General features: G+C 46.3%; 2 protein-coding genes across 9 annotated transcripts in view; one reads left to right on the top strand and one right to left on the bottom strand.

Annotated features, from left to right (window-relative positions):
* The window catches only part of Adnp (activity dependent neuroprotector homeobox), a 32,435-nt gene extending 23,917 nt beyond the window's left edge, over positions 1-8,518 (top strand). For all 6 annotated transcript variants that reach the window (XM_020175149.2, XM_020175148.2, XM_020175144.2 and 3 more), the window contains exons 2-4: positions 422-534; positions 2,190-2,282; positions 4,361-8,518. In XM_020175149.2, coding sequence (XP_020030738.1) covers positions 427-534; positions 2,190-2,282; positions 4,361-7,471 — 3,312 coding nt within the window. In that variant the 5' untranslated portion in view covers positions 422-426 and the 3' untranslated portion in view covers positions 7,472-8,518. The remainder of the gene's footprint in view (positions 1-421; positions 535-2,189; positions 2,283-4,360) is intronic.
* Positions 8,519-17,468: 8,950 nt separating this feature from the next.
* Bcas4 (breast carcinoma amplified sequence 4) overlaps positions 17,469-18,824 on the bottom strand; it is a 54,206-nt gene continuing 52,850 nt past the window's right edge. For all 3 annotated transcript variants that reach the window (XM_020175135.2, XM_074074979.1, XM_074074978.1), the window contains one exon: positions 17,469-17,834. In XM_020175135.2, the coding sequence (XP_020030724.2) occupies positions 17,679-17,834 (156 nt within the window). In that variant the 3' untranslated portion in view covers positions 17,469-17,678. The remainder of the gene's footprint in view (positions 17,835-18,824) is intronic.

Below are 18,824 nucleotides of genomic sequence, written 5' to 3'. Positions count from 1 at the left end.
TTGTGTGGTAGTCATGCTGAGATGCTGAACATTTTTTTCTATTCAGAGGTTTAACATCACAAGGAGAAAAGCACTCACACTTGATTTAAAAATAATTAATTGGTTGGTATCGTTTCCCTAATTCTCAGTTTCATGTTGGTTGCTATAATGGTTTTTAAAGCCTAACCAGAATTGTGTTAGATTAGACCCCATAAGTCAGTCAGTAGTATTTTTTTAAATGTTCTGTTAAAAAAAAGAAAAGATCAGAGAGCACTTATTTTTGTCTGCCTGCTTTAAGTACTCAAAATACACTAGATAAGGATATCTCCTCATCTTTTTTGTCAGAAGGAGCCAGGATTTGGGATCCTGTCACCAGTTGGGATTAGTAAATACTACAAGTTGTGTGTGTTTTGACTTTGACTTAAATTTTTTTTTCCAATAGAAACTATGTTCCAACTTCCTGTCAACAATCTTGGCAGTTTAAGAAAAGCCCGGAAAACTGTGAAAAAAATACTTAGTGACATTGGGTTGGAATACTGTAAAGAACATATAGAAGTAAGTAGCATGCCATTTTTTAATTTTAATATGACTCAGCTTCTGATCCGTTACTTTGTGTCAGGGGTCAGGATGGTTAATTGTTAGGTGTGATTCTGAATTTTAACTACAGCACTAACTGGCCAGAGCTTTCTCAGTTAGTGTAACTTGATGCCTTCTCCCCAAAATGGGCTCTTTCATCTTTGCATCCTGAAGCAAAGTCAGCTATTATGGAGGGCTTACAGAAGTCAGACATTGTATTAGGTGCTTTCAGAGTATCTATAGATTCAGTCCTTAAAACAACCCCAAGTGGGAAGTATAGGAATTCTTATCTCCAAATTACAAATGAAGAATGAGGAAAGCAGAAGTTCCAGCACACAGTTGAGGAAGGGATGGTGGGACTCCAGGGCCTGTTCTCATCCTGGTAGGCCTGAGTGTTGTGTTGACTTTCTAACTGTTGGGGCATGGTTGTTGGGTGCTCGTCATTTCTGTCCTTAGGATTTGAGCATTTGTCTGCCCTTTTTGAATCGTCAGATGATTATCTTCCCCTTGTGTAACAGTTTGGCCTTTACAGACTGTTTTCCTAGCCTTTTTATTCTGTGAGCTCTACACAGCCCCATGGGATAGCCAGTGCAGCAGTCTCCTCCTTTTCCAGGTCTCGTTGCTCCAGATCTTATGGTTCGTTGGTCAGAGCCTCCAATTGAAATGTTTAAAGCTGTTTCCCCTAACCTTTCAGTTCATGCTGGCCAGGAGCCGTAGTTCCCTTGTTCTACCATGTGCCCCCACTAGCACAGGCTTAGCACATAAGTGCTCAGAACATGTTTGAATGGGATTGAAAGTTGAAACAGGTTTTCTTTTCCTGAGTCCCACTAATAACACTCCAGGGGTAAATGGCAGACACTGAAGTTTCTCAAAAGTGGACTTCCCTAATTGTGTTGCACCCAGTATGAAAGCAGCTCCTCTCCAACCCCTCAGGTTTAGGTAAATCTGCCCAGCTAAGGCAGTCCATCAGCCCCTGTGCACTCTGGGGCATCATCGTCACAGAAGTGAATAATGCAAATGTCCTGAATTTGATTTGTTTCTCCCTTTATTACACCCATTACATATTCTGGAATCTGCATGTACTTGATTTTCTACCCAGAACTGTGAACCATTTAGAAGCAGGAGAATTTTATTCTTAAGATTTTTTATCTTGGGGGTGCAGTTAAATTTTTACATAAGAGCATGAATTTAACATCATATTGCTACTTTCTTTGAAAGTAAAATTCTCTTTTTTGAGTTTAAAAATCTTTTGAGTTTCCTTCCTGAGCCAATCACCTGCTTCTTCTCCCTCCCCACCCCCCCCTTTTTTTGACAACCAGAATATCACACCTGCAGAGCAATTAGTGAACTTTGCTTTTCCATTCTCCTACTGTAACTGGTGAATTACAGTGCTCTGCTGGGATTACTGTATGACTGGATGTTTTCCCCTAATGGGAACTCCCAGCACTTTCATTGAAAATGTGGCCATCTGCCTTTCTGTACTTCCTAAGAGACTTAATACCCTACTTTAGTTCTTGTTGGAGTTGCTTTTCCTATGCCTCCCCCCACCCCTAGTTAGAGGTAGAATTTCTATGTAAAGTCAGGCTAGAGTGGATCCCACTATGTTTTTATAAACTTCTTTCACTGTTTTCTAGGACTTTAAACAGTTTGAACCTAACGACTTTTATTTGAAAAACACTACATGGGAGGATGTAGGACTGTGGGACCCTTCGCTTACAAAAAATCAGGTAAGTGACAGCATCCTTGGTGTACCCCATTTCCAGCTCTCAGTTTGTGCAGTGATGTGGTGTCAATGAGTTGTGTCCTAACATGGAAGATGCGCAGTTGCATGTCTCATCTTCCTAAGACGACAAAACCAAGGAGAACTTGTAGCTTTTGTCATTAGACTGAAGTTTCATGTGTAGGAACAAAAGAGAATTTTGTTCCTTAAAAGTTGTGAGGCCTTCCTTTATATGAATATTCCTCTACAAGTGCTTTGGTTCTTCCGTTTCTAAATAGTTCCCTCCAACATTTTGTTTTTCCTGTTGCCTATCACTTTCCTGTGTCTGCATTGCCATTCTTGTGTTTCCTGGGGAAAGAAAAGCCAAACTCAATTTCTTCTCTATGTTGATGATACCCAGCCTCTATGGAAGGATGGGATGGGTGACTATAGGATGGCAGTGACAGAACTTTTTACAAATTTGCATTAAAAATAATATTCGTCAGTAGTGCCAGCGAGTATGGATAGACGAAGATGTAATGAAGATAGAATTGTGTACCTGTTGGACTCTGGTGGCTCATGCCTATAATCCTAGCTACTTGGAAGGCAGAGATCAGGAGGATCATGGTTGGAAGCCATGGCAAATAGTTCATGAGACCCTATCTCCAAAATAACCAGAGCAGCTGGCAGAGTGACTTGAAGTGGTAGAGCACCTGCCTAGCAAGCATTTGACCCTGAGTTCAAATCCCAGTACCCCCCCCCCAAAAAAATTGTTTCCTTTTCCATAAGGGAGGTGTTGTCTATTCTAATTCTGACATACTTAGCAGAGACTTTGTGCTTTTGAACTCTACTTCAGAAATTTGAGAGTTCTTTCCTATTAATACCCTAGAAAAAGACATTAGCCAGTGATCTTCAGAGTATGAAAGCTTTCCAGTGGGACACATCATAAGTCAGTTTTAAGAATTAGAAAGCCTCATAGCCTCATACTAGAGAAGGAAAAGCAGAGTATCTCATTTTGGTTCAAATCAGTATGTGAAACAAGCAGGTTTCTAGGGAGAAAAGGTAATCGCTCCCTTAACTTACGTTCACCTGTCTTCATTCAGGTAACCAACTGCTCAAGTGTTGGTCATAATTCTGAAAGTTGCCCTTTGATACCAACAATGTATTACTGGTCTTTAAACACCATAGCCCTTCACAGTCTGAGTCAAGTAGCCATCAGTCACTTCATTAACCCTTTTGAAGCTGTTCTTGCCTGGGAAGAAACAGCAGCGATGTAGAAGAAAACTGATTTTTCCAATCAGTTTTTTAACTAGTCATGAAATCTGAATACTGTACTACAGTTTGTATTAGAGAAAAAAATGTTTGAGGTTTGCTGCCTTCTATGAAAATTTTTTCCTGATGGGAAGGGTGTGTATATATATATGTATATATATGTTTGGGGGGGCGGTGAGGGGGGTACCAGGATTTGAACTTAGGACCTCATACCTGCTAGGCAGACATTCTATCACTTGAGCCACTCCTCCAGCCCCGATTTTGTGTTGGTTATTTTCAAGATAGGGTCTCTTGAGCCATTTGCTGGGGCTGGCCTCAAACCGTGATCCACCTGATCTCTGCCCCTTGAGTAGATGGGATCACAGGCATGAGCCACTGGTGCCTGAGAAATCTTTATCTCTTACAATTATCTAATTGCATTAATACAATCTGGGCCCTGAATTTACTCATTCATAAAGCCCAAGCCTTTACTAGCTTCCTGATTCACAAAGTGAGAATGATTTCATATGGTCTATTATTATTTCTAACAGAAATGTTATGTCAAAGCCATTTACTAGCAGCAAATATGACTGGTCCTTTCTGAAGATTGAGGAAAAACTTAATGTTACATTTTTTATTTACAATGGGGGCATGAATAAAAAGGCTAGCTTTAAAATATCCTTTTCATAGGAGTTTCTCTTTCATAAACTCTTAAGAGAATAAAAATATACTGAACTCTGCATTACAGTTTCTGTCCTAGAAATAGCATTCTGAGGATATCTTGGGGAGAAATCTAGAAGCTGTTACTGCCTACCTGAGGAGGTGCTCTGATTCTAGTTTCTGTGTTTTCTTTAGGACTATCGGACAAAACCTTTTTGTTGCAGTGCTTGTCCATTTTCCTCCAAATTCTTCTCTGCCTACAAAAGTCATTTCCGGAACGTCCATAGTGAAGACTTTGAAAATAGGATTCTCCTTAATTGTCCCTACTGTACCTTCAATGCAGATAAAAAGACTTTGGAAACACACATTAAAATATTTCATGCTCCAAATGCCAGCGCACCAAGTAGCAGCCTCAGCACTTTCAAAGATAAAAACAAAAATGATGGCCTTAAACCTAAGCAGGCTGACAGTGTAGAGCAAGCTGTGTATTACTGTAAGAAGTGCACTTACCGAGACCCTCTGTATGAAATCGTTAGGAAGCACATTTACAGGGAACATTTTCAGCACGTGGCAGCACCTTACATAGCGAAGGCAGGAGAAAAGTCCCTCAATGGTGCAGTTCCCTTGGGCGCAAGTGCCCGGGAAGAGTGCAGTATTCACTGCAAGCGATGCCTTTTCATGCCAAAGTCCTATGAAGCTTTGGTACAGCATGTCATTGAAGACCATGAGCGCATAGGCTATCAAGTCACTGCCATGATTGGGCACACAAATGTGGTGGTTCCCCGATCCAAACCTTTGATGTTGATTGCTCCCAAACCTCAAGAGAAGAAGGGCATGGGACTCCCACCAAGAATCGGTTCTCTTGCTTCTGGAAATGTCCGGTCTTTACCATCACAGCAGATGGTGAATCGACTGTCAATACCAAAGCCTAACTTAAATTCCACGGGAGTCAACATGATGTCCAATGTTCACCTGCAGCAAAACAACTATGGAGTCAAATCTGTGGGCCAAGGCTATGGCGTTGCTCAGTCAATGAGACTGGGCCTTGGTGGCAATGCTCCCGTTTCCATCCCTCAGCAGTCTCAGTCTGTGAAGCAGTTACTTCCGAGTGGAAATGGGAGGTCCTATGGGCTTGGGGCAGAGCAGAGGTCCCAGGCACCAGCCAGATACTCCCTTCAGGCTCCTAATGCCTCTTCCCTCTCAGCTGGCCAGTTAAAGTCTCCGTCCCTCTCCCAGTCACAGGCGTCCAGAGTATTAAGTCAGTCCACTTCCAAACCTCCAGCAGCTGCCACGGGCCCTCCCCCACCCAACACTTCTGCAACCCAAAAGTGGAAAATATGTACAATCTGTAATGAGCTTTTCCCTGAAAATGTCTATAGTGTGCACTTCGAGAAAGAACATAAAGCTGAGAAAGTCCCAGCAGTAGCTAACTACATTATGAAGATACACAACTTCACTAGCAAATGCTTGTACTGTAACCGCTACCTGCCCACAGACACCTTGCTTAACCACATGTTAATTCATGGTCTGTCCTGCCCATATTGCCGTTCAACTTTCAACGACGTGGAAAAGATGGCTGCACACATGCGAATGGTTCACATTGACGAAGAGATGGGACCTAAAACGGATTCTACTCTGAGTTTTGATTTGACATTGCAGCAGGGCAGTCACACTAACATCCACCTCTTGGTAACCACGTACAACCTACGGGATGCTCCAGCTGAATCTGTTGCTTACCATGCCCAGAATAATCCTCCAGTTCCTCCAAAGCCACAGCCAAAAGTTCAAGAGAAGGCAGACATCCCTGTTAAAAGTTCACCTCAAGCTGCAGTGCCCTATAAAAAAGATGTTGGGAAAACCCTTTGCCCTCTTTGCTTTTCAATCTTAAAAGGACCCATATCTGATGCACTTGCACATCACTTACGAGAGAGGCACCAAGTTATTCAGACAGTTCACCCAGTTGAGAAAAAGCTCACCTACAAATGCATCCACTGCCTGGGTGTGTACACCAGCAACATGACTGCCTCCACCATCACTCTGCATCTAGTCCACTGCAGGGGAGTGGGAAAGACCCAGAACGGCCAGGACAAGACGAATGCACCTTCTCGGCTCAATCAGTCTCCAGGCGTGGCACCGGTGAAGCGTACCTATGAGCAAATGGACTTTCCCTTGCTGAAAAAGCGGAAGTTAGATGATGATAGCGATTCTCCCAGCTTCTTCGAGGAGAAGCCTGAAGAGCCTGTTGTTTTAGCTTTGGACCCCAAGGGTCATGAGGATGATTCCTATGAAGCCAGGAAAAGCTTTCTAACAAAGTATTTCAACAAACAGCCCTACCCCACCAGGAGAGAAATTGAGAAGCTGGCGGCCAGTTTATGGTTGTGGAAGAGTGACATTGCTTCCCATTTTAGTAACAAAAGGAAGAAATGTGTTCGTGACTGTGAGAAGTACAAACCTGGTGTGTTGCTGGGTTTTAACATGAAAGAATTGAATAAAGTCAAGCACGAGATGGATTTTGATGCTGAGTGGCTATTTGAAAATCATGATGAGAAGGATTCCAGAGTCAATGCTAGTAAGACCGTTGACAAAAAGCTTAACCTTGGGAAGGAAGACGACAGTTCCTCAGATAGCTTTGAACATTTGGAAGAAGAATCCAATGGAAGCCGTAGCCCTTTTGACCCTGTTTTTGAAGTTGAGCCTAAAATCTCTAATGATAACCCAGAGGAACATGTTCCGAAGGTAATTCCCGAGGATGCTTTAGAATCTGAGGAGAAGCTAGACCAAAAAGAGGATGATGGTTCAAAATATGAAACTGTTCATTTGACTGAGGAACCTGCCAAATTAATGCATGATGCCTCTGACAGTGAGGTTGACCAAGATGATGTTGTTGAATGGAAAGATGGCGCTTCACCACCTGAGAGTGGGCCCGGTTCCCACCAAGTGTCGGACTTTGAGGATAACACATGTGAAATGAAACCAGGAACCTGGTCTGATGAGTCTTCCCAGAGTGAAGATGCAAGGAGCAGTAAGCCAGCTGCCAAAAAAAAGGCTACTGTGCAAGGTGACAGAGAGCAGTTGAAATGGAAGAATAGTTCCTATGGAAAAGTTGAAGGGTTTTGGTCCAAGGACCAGTCACAGTGGAAGAATGCATCTGAGAATGCTGAGCGCTTGTCCAACCCCCAGATCGAATGGCAGAACAGCACAATTGACAGTGAGGATGGGGAGCAGTTTGACAGTATGACTGATGGGGTAGCTGAGCCGATGCATGGCAGCTTAGCTGGAGTTAAACTGAGCAGCCAGCAGGCTTGAGTGCCTGACTGCAGCCCCGGGGACATGTTGCAGCCCGGAACTCTTTTCCTTCCAGTCTGACTGCAAAGCTGGCTTGCAACTGACTGGTACTGCCCGTGGGGACTGGTTAGCAGGCTGTGGGGACATGGCTGCTACAGTCCCACTGGTTATTTCTAAGTCTGACATGAGATTGGCTAAACTTGCTTCAGACCCTTCTCTGGCGGACAGTAAATGTGGGAAGCCAGTAAGCTGGCGGCTCACAGACGCACACAGGGATAAGCAGAGGTTTATTTTATCTGCCTTTCAGCTTCTCGTTCCCACTGTAAAACATTTGATTGGATTCCATGAGAAGCGTTCCCTGATTCAGTGGCAGCAGTCTAGGGCCAACATTACAAGCAACCAGTCTAATGTGTACAGTAGACTCGGGGAAAATCAACCTTTTTTTCACGTATTCATTCTGAATAGTTGAAATGTATATTTTGTACAGTCTTTTAGACCTATTCAAGTGATGCTTATGATACTGTTACTGTGTGCCCATCATAGATTTGTTTCTTTTTTAGTGTTGCCCTTGCTGTGTAATAAACGCTATACCTAGCTTACCTAGCAGAAGCTTGAACCTGCGCTAGTACGGACCTTTGGACAGGCTTAGTTTTTGCACATAACCTTGTACAATCTTACAACAGAGGCCAGCCACGTAAGATATATATCTGGACTCTCTTGTATTATAGAATTTTTCTTGTTCTGAGTATCCTTGACATTACAGCTGTCAGAAGCAAAACTGGTATTTCAGATGTCTCTGAAATCTTTTAAGCTAAAATCACATGCAACAATTGACTTTGCAGCTACTAATTTTGACACCTTTTAGATCTGTATAAAAGTGTGTTGTGTTGAAGCAGCAGGCACAGTTGAGTGCTGCGTTTTGGATATTTAGTTTTATGTTTAGTTGAACACCACCCTGGTGTTTCATTTATACCATCTAATATATGACACACTTGTAGTATGTATGATTTTGTGAGCTTATTTCCCTTTGTATTCATTTTAAGCATCTAAATAAATTGCTGTACTGTGCTTAATGTAAATAATTGCTTTATTACACATGAAATTTCTGTGTATCCATTTTCTCTTGAGCCTTTTGGTACCGCATACACTTCTTTTTCAGTGAGCATGGGAGCCACAGTCACCCAGGAAACTCACAGTCTTCCATTTGCATAAAGAATGCTTTCTCTCTGGGCGCCTGTCAGAAATTATTCTGGTTCTGTGTTTTAAGAGAGCAGGTCATGCGTGTGTGTGTGTAGGGGTCTGGGTGATGCAGGATGCAGACATACATTGGCAGCAATTTGCAAGCACGGTCTCAGTGCCCTGTCACTTGTTCTTCTAAGTGAATTGTTAGTTTTCACCTTACCATGGGAACAGTTGTGCTAAACAGGTACCACTCTGCCTTTGTTCAAACTCCTGACCCTCTTACTAAGAGAAAGGCTTTGGGGAGCATGTATTTGGGGCCTGTCAGGATGGAAGTAGCTGGAATATTTGCTATGCATAGGTTTCCAAGAAGAGTTTTTAGTGCTAGGCAGAGAGTTACAAAGTAGCAAAATAAGGCCACCATTTGGGGAGAGATACTTCAGTCCATGCTGAGGTAGGTCAGTCACCTCTCGGAACACTGCCTTAGAGAAGTCTTAAGTTACTGACTTCTAAGACCCTTTCCAGAAAAAAGACTCACTGCCTGAGACTCCCTGAAATGTTTGCCTCTCAAAAACAGTAGAGGGAAAGTGCAGCAGTAGTACATACCTAGAATGTTTTGGGTTAATCCGTTTTACCAGGTAGGTGGTAGATGACACGTTCACAGGCTGACACTTAGGGCAGGGGGTCCCACATGAAGACCCGCAGGTTGCTGAACCAAACACCAGCTGCTCACACAATGAAATAATCTGCTTAATTAACAGGTGGGATGAACTTAGCTTGGGTTTATGAGTCCTGCGCGGAGGACTAATGAACCTTGTGCAAATGAGCATGATGAGCCGGGGGCCTGGTTGGACACTGCAGCAGAGAGAATTGAGGATGTTTCCTTGCTAAGGTGGGAGAGGTAGACCTCGGGCATTCAAAGAAGGCCTTTAGCCATAGTAAAGGACTCCCAACTGGAAATGTTGCAGAAACTCAAAAAAAAGTCTCAATAAAAGCCATTTTTAATTAGTTTTTTTTTATTCATATGTGCATACAATGTTTGGGTCATTTCTCCCCCCCCTTCCCCCACCTCCTCCCTTACCCCTCCGCCCACTCTCTCCCCCCCTAACCCCCTCACTAACCGGCAGAAACTATTTTGCCTTTATCTCTGATTTTGTTGTAGAGAGAGTATAAGCAATAATAGGAAGGAACAAGGGTTTTTGCTGGTTGAGATAAGGATAGCTATACAGGGCATCATTGACTCACATTGATTTCCTGTGCGTGGGTGTTACCTTCTAGGTTAATTCTTTTTGATCTCACCTTTTCTCTAGTTCCTGGTCCCCTTCTCCTATTGGCCTCAGTTGCTTTTAAGGTATCTGCTTTACTTTCTCTGCGTTGAGGGCAACAAATGCTATCTAGTTTTTTAGGTGTCTTACCTATCCTCACCCCTCCCTTGTGTGCTCTCGCTTTTATCATGTGCTCAAAGTCCAATCCCCTTGTTGTGTTTGCCCTTGATCTAATGTCTATATATGAGGGAGAAAATACAATTTTTGGTCTTTTGGGCCAGGCTAACCTCACTCAGAATGATGTTCTCCAGTTCCTTCCATTTACCAGCGAATGATAACATTTCATTCTTCATGGCTGCATAAAATTCCATTGTGTATAGATACCACATTTTCTTGATCCACTCGTCAGTGGTGGGGCATCTTGGCTGTTTCCATACTTGGCTATTGTGAATAGTGCTGCTGTAAACATGGGTGTGCAGGTGCCTCTGGAGTAACCTGTGTCACAGTCTTTTGGGTATATCCCCAGGAGTGGTATTGCTGGATCAAATGGTAGATCAATGTCTAGCTTTTTAAGTAGCCTCCAGATTTTTTTCCAGAGTGGTTGTACTAGTTTACATTCCCACCAGCAGTGTAAGAGGGTTCCTTTTTCCCCGAATCCTCACCAACACTTGGTGGTGGTGGTGTTGCTAATGATGGCTATTCTAACTGGTGAGGTGGAAAATAAAAGCCATTTTAAGAGTGTGGTTGCTACTGCTTGCTTTTGGACCTTAAAAGCCGCAGCAATCTGCCATCTGTAACTAGGCAGAACAGTTCTGTAGGTTTGTAAAGATGGCTGTTTATAAGTGAGCCAAACTGGAAGTGATTAGATTTGCTTCTTACTGAATTAGTGTTGTCAGACCGGGTGGGGGGTGGGGGAGGGTGGGGGAGGGTAAGAGCTATCTTTACCTTGTCCTCAGACTGCCAGTGCTGACCCTTCAAGATATGAGACCCAAAAGTCAACTCCAAGCAATCCTATGTCACTGAAAATTGAGGACCACTTAGTCTGAATCATGGAAAGTCTACGAAACTGAGGACAGCATACTGACTGCAGGGACGTAAGAGCAGCAGGTTAGCCACTGGTTTTTTCCTATCCAGTGTGGGCCTTATTTCTAAACAGGCAACTCCTATGCTGTGCACACACAGCAAAGTGTGGAACGTGTCAAATGCTAATCCCCAAAAGACTAGAAATTCAGGGAAGAGGTTGCAGCCACTATTCAGAAATGATGATCCAGCGTATCAGCTGCCTCCAGAGGTGGTCTAGCAAGACCAGCTCCACTGAGACACGTGACCAATGGTCAGGCCCAGAAAGAAAGGCATCTCTCCTCCACTGCTGGGAGACTGGCTTACAAGCCAAGCCAGACCTGCACAGAAGGAGAGTTGTCAACTAGTAATTCTGCATCCTGCCACTTCCCATCAGTGTGCTTCATTTTCATATTAGAGTTTTGCTAAATGTGAATGTAGTGCATTTGCAACTTAGAGGCCGAGTTGTATTAAATCAGCACCTAGCTTATTATAGTGATGCACACCTGTAATCCCATCACTAAGGAAGCTAAGGTATGAGGATCACAAGTTCGAGGCCAGCCTTGACAGGGAGACCATGTCTCACAGAAGAAAAAAAAAAACAAACTCAGGTCAAGGAGGCATGCAGTTAAATTTCTGTCATTTCCCTCTGCCCCTCCAAAGCCAAGTCATCTTTCAAAATACTCAAATCAAGAGGAGGACATGGGAGATCAATAGTCATTTCCAGGACTTGTGCTCTGAGAATGAAGGGTAGAGTCATCAGGTGAGTGTCCTTGCATGTGTCCTGCAACTGGTGCAGACCCCTCCCTCACTCTGGTTGCCATCACACTTGAAGCATAGGACCACTTCAACCTGGTGACAATCACCACACTGCACCTTTATTATGTCTTACTACTGAAAGTGAAGAAAATGGGTATTCTGTTAGCCAGCTGGATGCCTTTTGGAAATTGATAATGCAGCTGGATATAAAGGGCTTTTTCCAATGTACCAGCTGCCATCTAGACTGGTGCAGGCTGTGACAGCTGTGTGCCTGACAAGCCATCTGGGAGTCTAGGACCTGGAAGTCAAAACCCGCCTTGGAGCCTGAGGAGGAAGAGGCTGCTGGTCAGTTACCAGCGGCTTTGCTGCTGCCCTGAGGGGAGCAAAGCTCCCTGGAGAGGCCCCTTTCCTCCCCCAGCTCTCAGTACAGGAGAGTGTCAGCTCCAGGTACTGCCCTGGCTTCACTCGTCCTGAGATCCCAGCAAAGGGGACGATGGTACCTCAGACCACCAGACCCACGATGTCCACAGATGCTGGTGTTCCAGCCACAGGTGCGATCTTGACCTTGGGTAAAAAGGCGTTTCCCAAGCCACATTCACTCACATTGTCACCATCTTCGTCTGTGCCAGTCCTGCCCAACCAACACTCCTGATGGGTTTTATTTATTTACTTTTGCTGCTTTATTTTTTGGTGGGCCTGGAGTTTGAACTCAGGGCTTCACACTCGTAAAGGAAGTGCTCTACCACTTAAGCCACAACTCCAGTCCATCTTGCTCTGGTTATTTTTTAGATGGGGGTCTCAAACAACTTGCCCAGGCTGACTTTGACTTATGATCCTCCCAATCTTAGTCTCTCCAAGTGGTTAGGATTACAGGCGTATGCCACTGGTGCCCAGCTTGCCTTATGTTCTTAATACGCTTTTTAATTTTATTTTATTAATTTTTTTTTGAGGTACTGGGGATGGAACCCAGGGCTTTTGGGCATGCTAGGCAAGCACTCTGCACTGAGCCCTGGCCTTCAACACCCCTTTTCAAATAAAGGAAGGCTACAAAAAAAGGGAATTCAGTATAGTTTGCCTTTAATGAATGGATCCATAAATATAAGTGCAAGATGCAGCACTGCACTATTGTTACCCATGACCCTGTGATGAGGGCTTTAAGCCCAAGACTTGCTGTGTGTGTTTAAAAAGCACGCTAGCACTGTAGGTTTTCTCCTAGGTGCAGAGGGCTGGAAGGATGGGAGAAGCCCCATCAGCAGGACTCCTGATACCGCTCAAGGCTCTGGTCCTCAGTGCTCTCCAGGGGGCCGGCTTCCTTTGCAGTGGTCACCTGACGCCTTCACCAGCCTTAGACCCCTTTCTCACTGCAAGTGACAGGAAATCTAACTCCACCCGGGCTTCAGGGCCTGTAGGGCTACTCGGTGATGTTATCAAGAGTTCAGGGTCTTTCTGTCCCCCACTCAGAGGGTCACCTGCCTAGGCAGATACCCTGGTACTTGTGACAAGCCATCTGGGAGTCTAGGAATTGGAAGTCAAAATCCACCTTAGAGTTTACCTTCCCCATTCACCTACCCCAAGAGGAGTCTGCCTCCTTCAGGACTGAGCAAGATTCCTGAACTCTGAGCCGGCAGACATTTTGGAACCGGTGTTGGCCTGCCTCCTGACACACTCACAGCTGAGCATCTCCTAGGAAGACCCAGTAGCAAGATCCTTCCAGAGGAAGATGTGACCTCCAGCAGGCAGGGGGAGCATGCTCATCTGGCCAAATTCTCCTGCAATCTCCCCTCACTCCTCCACATAGATGTCCCACCAAGGCTCAGGTCCACACACCTCCTGCCTCTGCCGCACCATCTACTTGTGGGCCTGAAACACCTCAGCTGATGATTGTCTGGCCGAGTCTCAATGCTTTTAAATCCACAGCAAGCCCACTGGCCTGTGTGCCACTGTGCCAGCTGCCTGTGATCAGAACAGCTTTGAGCTCTCCTGGCCCAGGGTGCCTGTGCCCCTGACCAGGGCAAGGGGATTCTGCTGCAATGCTGGCAGCTGCCGGCGCCAACAGGACACACACAGGGCTGAGGACCCTGTAAGCAGGCACTGGTGGGAGGGGTGTTTGCCCAGCCTCTAAGCCTACTTCCACAGGTTTCCTAAACCCCAACATGAGCTCAGCATGGGGGCTGGATTTTGTCAATTTCTTCTCTGTATCCACTGAGATAATCAGGACTGTTGGTTTTCATTAATGTGGTGTGTTACAGCCATTGATTTTCTTTCAGATGTTAAACCAACCTTGCATTTCTGGGAGAAACCCTCAGTTGTGACACATAACCCCTTTTCTACATTGCTGGGCTCAGTTTGCTGATGTTTTGTTGGCTTTGCATTTGCATTCGAGATATGTTGGCCTGGAGATTTCCTGTGATGCCTAACTTGGCATTAGTCACCCCCAAAACAAGAGCCTTGTCCCCAAAGGAATGTGGCACTGGGGAGAGAAGTGCCATGCAGACTCCCAGCAGTGAGCACACAGATGCCATGCCCCACCAGGGAGTCTGTGACTCCTCACCACCCACCTGCATCCTCGGAATAAACTCCCTCCAACCTGGGGACCTCAGGTGTTAAAGGTCACAAATGTGAAAGGCCCAGGCTCCAGACAGGTGGACGAGAATGGTGAAGTGCCTGAATCTTAGCAGAACCTGGGGAACAGCCCCCCCATGGCCCCCACTTTAGCTCTTTGCTGCCACGGGAGCCCAGGGCTGTCAGACACTCTACTTTTTATGGGGAATCCTAATCTTTAATTGCTGTCAGCTGAGTTTAAATGAGTTTTTAAATAGGTAAACACCAAAATATCATAAAAGAAAAAAAAAAGTCAAAAGATAGTGGATGGGACACCTGTCATCCCCAGCAGATCTACACAGTTTTTGAGTCTGGTCCAGAGACTCTTCATGCCTCTCTTTCACACAGCAAACTCCATTTTCTGCATTTGGGTTTCGTAGCTCGGCAATAGCCACGCAACTCACAGAGACTGGTCGTCCATCTTTACCACCCCATCCACAGCATCTGCCTACCCATGTTGACGAATACCTGGGTTCTGTCCAACCTTTTGCTGTTTCAATGCCAGTGATGACCTGTGTGTGCCATTTCTGGCTCATTCCTCGAGGTGGAATCGCTCGGCTCAAGGGCACTTCTCGTTTTGATAGTCCTGACCTGGAAAATGGTGTCCCGCACAAACCTATGTTTGTCCAAAATGTCACCAGCAGTGTCATCAACCCTTGCAGCCTCAGAGTAATTTCCAGAAGGTTTTTCTTCCCCCCTTTTTATCGGTGCTGAGGATTGAAGCCAGAGCCTAGGGTGTGGCAGGAGTTGCTGCACACTGAGCTACCCCAGCCGAATGAGTGAGTTCAGCTTTCTCTCGGACTAACCTGCGTACATGGAGGTGATTCTGGTGTACGAACTCTCTTCTCGCGTTTAGGCATTCTTTCCTATGAAGTGCCTGTTCATGTCCTTTGCCTGTTTTTCTCTTTTCCTTTTATTTGCAGGTGCTGTTTACATATGAGGGACATTATCCCTGTGTAACACGAGTTGCAAATACATTTTCCCAGTTTGCCATTTGTGTTGAGTTTGCTTAGGATTTTGTTTTGTTTTGGGCTTTGCGGGTTGAGTTTCCTGGTAGTTTTGCCATGCAGAGGTTTTAATTTTTATATGTAATCAAATTCACCTCCTTTATGGCCTCCAGGTTTGGCCTCACTCTCCATAGGTGCATTTGAGACAGTCAACTCCTTAATCCATTTGGAATTCTGGAACCCTGCCAGACGTGGTGTGCAGCGTGAGGTGTGGAATTCCCTTTATTTTTCCAGATGTCTCACCAGTTGTCTCAACATAAAAACATTTTCAACCAGCTCAGGGCCAACCACACATTTCTGCCATCCAGATTCTGCCATCTTGACACTTCCTGCCTGCAATGGGTATGAGGTCCGTGCGTGGGGAAGGGATGAACCCTGGAGCCTTGCTCTATGAAAATTTACAGTGACCTTTCTCCTCCTGGTGCCCTGTCCAGCAGCAGCCACAAAGCAAGTCACCTCTCTCCTAGGCTGCAGTCACCTTTGCCCCAGGGGAAGGGCAGCTGGGGGTTCCACTTACCTGTGTGGACAAGTCAGGCAGCTGCTTGAAAGTGGAAATGCACCAAGTCACCTAGCACCAGGGGATGGTCTGGGAACTCTGCAGTCCTGAGTCCTGGCGTCCGCTCTCCCCAGTGTCTCCCAAGTGTCCCCAAGATTTCCCTGAAAGTTTGCTTGTCACTGGAGTTTCTGGGAGCATTAGAACAGCCGTGTCCAGCTCTCTAGACACAAATGGGCTCGTGCATCTCACCCTCCTCACTGACTGCAGGACACTCAAAGAATTCAAGGACAGTGAGACCCAGGGAAAGCTGGCGTGGCTTTTAGCAACTCTTACTCTCCTGTGATTGTTCTGACCATGACATTTAAGGGCAGGCCCTAAAACCTTCAATGTTGAGGCCCCTGGATACTCTGGTCCACCTGAGAAACAGCACACAGCCAGTCCCTCCCGATCAAGCCCAGCCACCATGACCCAGTCCCCAGTTACCCAGTGTCCCTTGCCAGGCCCCGAAGGCCCAGCTCACACAGCTCACATCTGTCATCTGAGCAGCAGCCCAACAGGTTAGGTGCTAGGCTCAGAGAGGGCAAGCAACAAGGCCAGGGTCACACAGCTGAGCCACACACACAATGGAAGTGCCACTCAGGCAGGCTGATCTGAGTCTACATGCTCTGACCAGGCCCTGCATGTCTAGTTTAGGATACATCTGTTGTGTGACTTAATCACATGTTTCCTTCTGCCTCTCCTGGACCCCTGGTTCAGGCCCTGGAAGGAGCAAGAGGCCTGGGAGTTTCCAGTAATGAAGGGATACTTGACCTGTAGATTGCTTTCCTCCACTGCTTGCCTAAAATGTGAACTTGTCATTGAATCTAGGCTCTCCTGAGCAGACAGGGGCACAGTGTGGCAGCTTGCTTCATTAAAAGCAGCCCTCAGAATTAACGATCTGCAGCTCCACTCAGTGACAGGGATGCCTCCCTCAGGCACAGTGTCCAGCCCGCACACGCTCCATCTGTCCTCCACTTGCATTAAAGCACAGATCCAGCAACACCAGCATCCTTCTGGGTGCCGACAGTGTTGGGGGTCACACGGATTTGTGAGCCATACTCGGTACCCTTTCTGTGGTGTGAATTATAGTCCCAAAGAAGGTCTCCAAAACTGGTCTCCACAGAAAAATGCGGCGTCCCCTGAAACATAGGATCCACCTTATTTTAATTCCAAAAAGTTTTCCGAAAATTGGAATGACCCAACTTATTCCTTGCTTTTCTAATGCTATCTTGCCAGGTTCACTATTTTAGACTTCCCTGATGTTGAATCCTGCAGGCCAGTCGCGCACGCGTGTCTATGTGTGTGCATGCGTGTGTGTGTGTGTGTGTGCGTGCGTGCATGTGTGTGTGTGTGTGTGTGTGTGTGTGTGTTTTCTTGACTCTGAGAGGAATTCCAGCAATCTGCAGCCCAGGTGGAAGCTACACAGGAACTTGAGGGTTAGTAAGGCAGGAGGCTGTCTGCAGGAGAAAGGAGGCAGGCACACCTTGGAGACCAAGAGCCTCTGGTCTCTGTGCACAGCTGGAATGCAAGGCCAGGCCTGTCCTCCACTCACCACAGCCCGTGCACTCTGAGGACCAGGCGACCTCCCACTGTCTTCACAACCTGACCACGAGTGAGCGCTTGACACTTTATTGGGATGAGCCACAGGGCAGGGGTGCATGGGCCCTCACTGTGGCCCCATGAAGGGTTGGGTGTGTAGCTGTCCTGGAGACACTGCCACTCGCAGGTCCCCATTGCTGCTCCAGATCCCTCCAGGAGAAAAGCAAACACAAATCAATGGCAATAAAAGGAAAAGAACCCCAAGCTGCGCCTTGTGCATAGCATCACTCCGATGCTCCCAGATGCTGACCACAGGGCTCAGGCTGGTGACAGGGCTTGAGGACTGCATTCTTCACCTCCTGGGGGTCCCCAGGAAAATAGTCTTCGGTCCTGTACAGTGCAGGCAGCTCATACATCTGGGGCGCTGGTGAGGACGGCTTCTGGAATGACAAAAAATTGACACACTGTGTCAGCAACGGAATCCCTCTGTGGCCCAGAAATCCCAGGGTCAGGAGTCACCCTGTCACTACTGCCGGCACCACCTTAACAACCAAAGCAGGCCACCTGAAGGAGACTGAAGTCACAATGTGGGGACGTCACGGCGGAATCCTCCATGGGCACTAGAAGGGACCAGAGCCACGCATTCTGATATGGAAGAGCAAGACAAAAGGTGCAAAGGGCAGGTGCCTTGTACTGCCACTTGTGAAGGGGAAGCAGGGTGTTATGTGTGTGTGAGAGAGAGAGAGACAGAAAGGAGAGAGAGAGACAAACAGCTCCATGGGTCCATCCAAGAGCCAGGTGCAATGGTGTTGCTGACGAGGACAGACTTTTCTTCCCTCAATCCCAATCCCAGTTGCCTGAAGTCTGTGTCACATGTATGTGTTCCTTTTTCAAAACTCAAACCCATTTGGGAAGTGTCCCTGGTTCCTGGCATGCACTTGTGCCAAGGGCCTGTTGGGGAGGGAGAAAACTGTCTCCTACTGGCTGGTGGCACTCCACAGGTGCTGGGTGCTTCCCAGGGGCTACCCCAACAGTGGTGCTGAAACTTTGGCTGGATGCTGGGATCACATGGACTTTTCTGAACTACTTAGGCCCCAGCCTCATGCTAGAGTGGTTGGAGTCAATGGTCTGGCAAGGCCTGGGCGTCCAGGCGTCTTAAGCTCCAAGGTGGTTCTCGATATAGAACCAATGCTAATCAAAATGACCAGGCCTGGCCAGAGCCAGTGTCCCAGCCCTCCAGGTGGTCTCTCCAGGGACCTCTGCATGGACTTCCAGTTCCTTCTTGAAATGCTTCTACCAACAGGGAGACAGACTTCCAAAGCAGGAGGACAATATAACCACAGTCATGACGGAACCTAGAAGAAGCAAGAGACACTGGCAGCCTGAGACATGGTCCCATCTCTAGGCCTAGTGAGACCTAGCAGCTCCTG

The sequence above is a fragment of the Castor canadensis genome, chromosome 5 (assembly GCF_047511655.1).
Source record: "Castor canadensis chromosome 5, mCasCan1.hap1v2, whole genome shotgun sequence".
Taxonomy (NCBI): Eukaryota; Metazoa; Chordata; class Mammalia; order Rodentia; family Castoridae; genus Castor; species Castor canadensis.
Note: the sequence above shows the minus strand (reverse complement) of the source record. Positions and strands in the feature narration are given on the sequence as shown.